Below are 2,675 nucleotides of genomic sequence, written 5' to 3'. Positions count from 1 at the left end.
TCCTTAGGATCTTCTATTTCTACCGCCCCATTTACAAAAACATTCCTTACTAAAAAGGGGCCAGTCCACCTAGACCGAAGTTTTCCTGGGTGCTTATGGAGTCTAGAATCATATAAAAACACTCGATCATTAAGTTTAAACGTTTTTCTCAAAATATTTTTATCATGAAACGCTTTCATTTTAGCCTTATAGATTCTAGAGCTCTCATAAGCATCATTTCTCAACTCCTCTAACTCGGTCAACTGAAATTTTCTAAGCTTACCTGCTTCTCCCATATCAAAATTGAAATGCTTGATGGCCCAATAAGCTCGATGCTTGAGCTCCACAGGTAAGTGGCAAGGCTTCCCAAAAACAAGCCTATAAGGTGACATACCTAAGGGAGTTTTGAAAGTTGTACGATAGGCCCAAAGCGCATCAACTAGTCTTAAAGACCAATCTTTGCGATCCGGATTGACCGTTTTTTCTAAAATTGGCTTAATTTCCCTGTTTACAAGTTCTACCTGTCCACTTGTCTGGGGGTGGTAGGCAGTAGAGATCTTATGTACCACCCCATATTTTTTCATCAAAGCCTCAAAAGAACGGTTGCAAAAATGTGTACCCCGATCACTAATGATAGCACGTGGTGTACCAAATCGAGATAACACATTCTCTTTGAGAAATTTGATTACCGTCCTATTATCATTGCTCCTGCAAGCTGCTGCCTCTACCCATTTTGACACATAATCTACTATCACAATAATATATTGATATCCAAAAGAAGGAGGAAATGGTCCCATAAAATCAATGCCCCAACAATCAAAAATTTCAATCACTAAAATTGGGTTTAAGGGCATCATATTACGATGGGATATAACTCCTAACTTTTGACACTTTTCACATGAGCGACAATAGATGTTTGCATCCTTAAATATGGTGGGCCAATAAAATCCATACTGCAGAATTTTTGCAGCGGTTTTCTTCATTGAAAAGTGGCCCCCACAAGCTTGAGAGTGACAAAATTCCAAGACGGTAGCAATCTCTTCATCAGGGATGCAACACCTTAAAATTTGGTCAGGGTAGTATTTGAAAAGAAAAGGATCATCCCAATAGAAATTACGTACCTCAGTTATGAACTTCCTCTTGTCCTGAGCACTCCAATCCACCGGTATCTCACCTGCAGCCAAATAATTCACAATATAAGCAAACCATGGTAGAGAAGTAATAGATAGTAAATGCTCATCGGGAAAATCATCCCTAATTGGCAGGTGGTCAGAGGTGTCCTCAAATGTGAGCCTCGAGAGATGGTCAGCCACTACGTTCTCCACTCCTTTCTTGTCTTTGATGGTGATGTCAAATTCCTGCAAAAGTAAAATCCATCGTATTAATCGTGCCTTAGCATCCTTCTTTGTAAGAAGGTACTTAAGGGTTGCATGATTTGTAAAAATAATAATAGGAGAACCAATCACGTAAGCATGAAACTTATCCAAAGCAAACACTACAGCTAGCAACTCTTTTTTAGTGGTGGAGTAATTCATCTGAGCACTATTTAGAGTTCTACTAGCATAGTAAATGACAAAAGGCTTTCCCTCCCTTCGCTGTCCAAGTATAGCACCTACAGCAAAATCACTTGCATCACACATAATCTCAAAAGGTAAAGTCCAATCAGGTGGCTGCATTATGGGTGCTGAGGTAAGCTTACCAATTAGCGTTTTAAAGGCCTCTTGACAATCTTGTGTCCACTCAAATGGGGCATCTTTAGCTAGGAGGTCACATATTGGTCTAGATATGGTGGAAAAATTCTGTATGAACCTCCTATAAAAGCCCACATGACCAAGAAATGATCTCACGTCCTTTACTGTCCTAGGTGTAGGCAACTTAGAGATTAATTCAATCTTAGATTGATCTACCTCTATCCCCCTAGAAGAAATAATATGCCCTAACACGATACCTGAAGGTACCATAAAGTGGCATTTTTCCCAATTCAAAACCAATTCCTTCTCCTCACAGCGAGTCAACACCCTCTCTAAATTCAATAAGCATGCATCAAAAGTAGATCCAAAAACAGTCAAGTCATCCATAAAAACTTCCATGCAATTTTCAACCATGTCACTAAAAATGCTCATCATGCAACGTTGAAAAGTAGCAGGTGCATTACACAATCTAAATGGCATTCTACGAAAAGCATAAGTACAGAAAGGACAAGTGAAAGTGGTTTTATCCTGGTCTTCTAATGCAATTTCAATTTGATAATAACCAGAATAATAACCATCCAAGAAACAATAGAAAGGATGACCAGTCACACGCTCAAGAATTTGATCAATAAAAGGGAGAGGAAAATGGTCTTTCCGGGTGGCAGCATTCAATTTTCTATAATCAATGCACATCAGCCACCCAGTCACAAGTTTTGTAGGGACTAGCTCTCCCAGGTCATTCTTCACCACAGTAACACTTGACTTCTTAGGAACAACCTGTGTAGGACTTACCCATTTACTATCAGCAATAGGATATATGATTCCTGAATCTAATAGTTTCAACACTTCATTTTTCACCACTTCTTTCATAGTAGGATTAAGCCTACGCTGGGGTCCTCTACGAGGGCTAGTTCCTTCCTCCAAATTAATTTTATGAGAACAGACCAGGGGACTAACACCTTTTATATCAGCAATGCTCCAACCTAAGGCTGACTTATGCTCACT

The 2,675-nt window shown here is 39.4% G+C and overlaps 1 protein-coding gene across 1 annotated transcript; it reads right to left on the bottom strand.

Moving 5' to 3' along the window:
- Positions 1 to 506: 506 nt before the first annotated feature.
- Positions 507 to 2,546, bottom strand: LOC122289197 (the record flags this gene model as incomplete). The annotated part of the gene is made up of 4 exons (XM_043096167.1): positions 507 to 727; positions 974 to 1,336; positions 1,538 to 1,732; positions 2,459 to 2,546. Coding segments are annotated over 4 exons (867 nt in total), but the record flags the coding sequence as incomplete, so codon positions are not given.
- Positions 2,547 to 2,675: the final 129 nt, after the last annotated feature.

The sequence above is a fragment of the Carya illinoinensis genome, chromosome 12, assembly GCF_018687715.1.
Source record: "Carya illinoinensis cultivar Pawnee chromosome 12, C.illinoinensisPawnee_v1, whole genome shotgun sequence".
NCBI lineage: Eukaryota > Viridiplantae > Streptophyta > Magnoliopsida > Fagales > Juglandaceae > Carya > Carya illinoinensis.
This window is presented reverse-complemented; position numbering and strand designations above follow the sequence as displayed.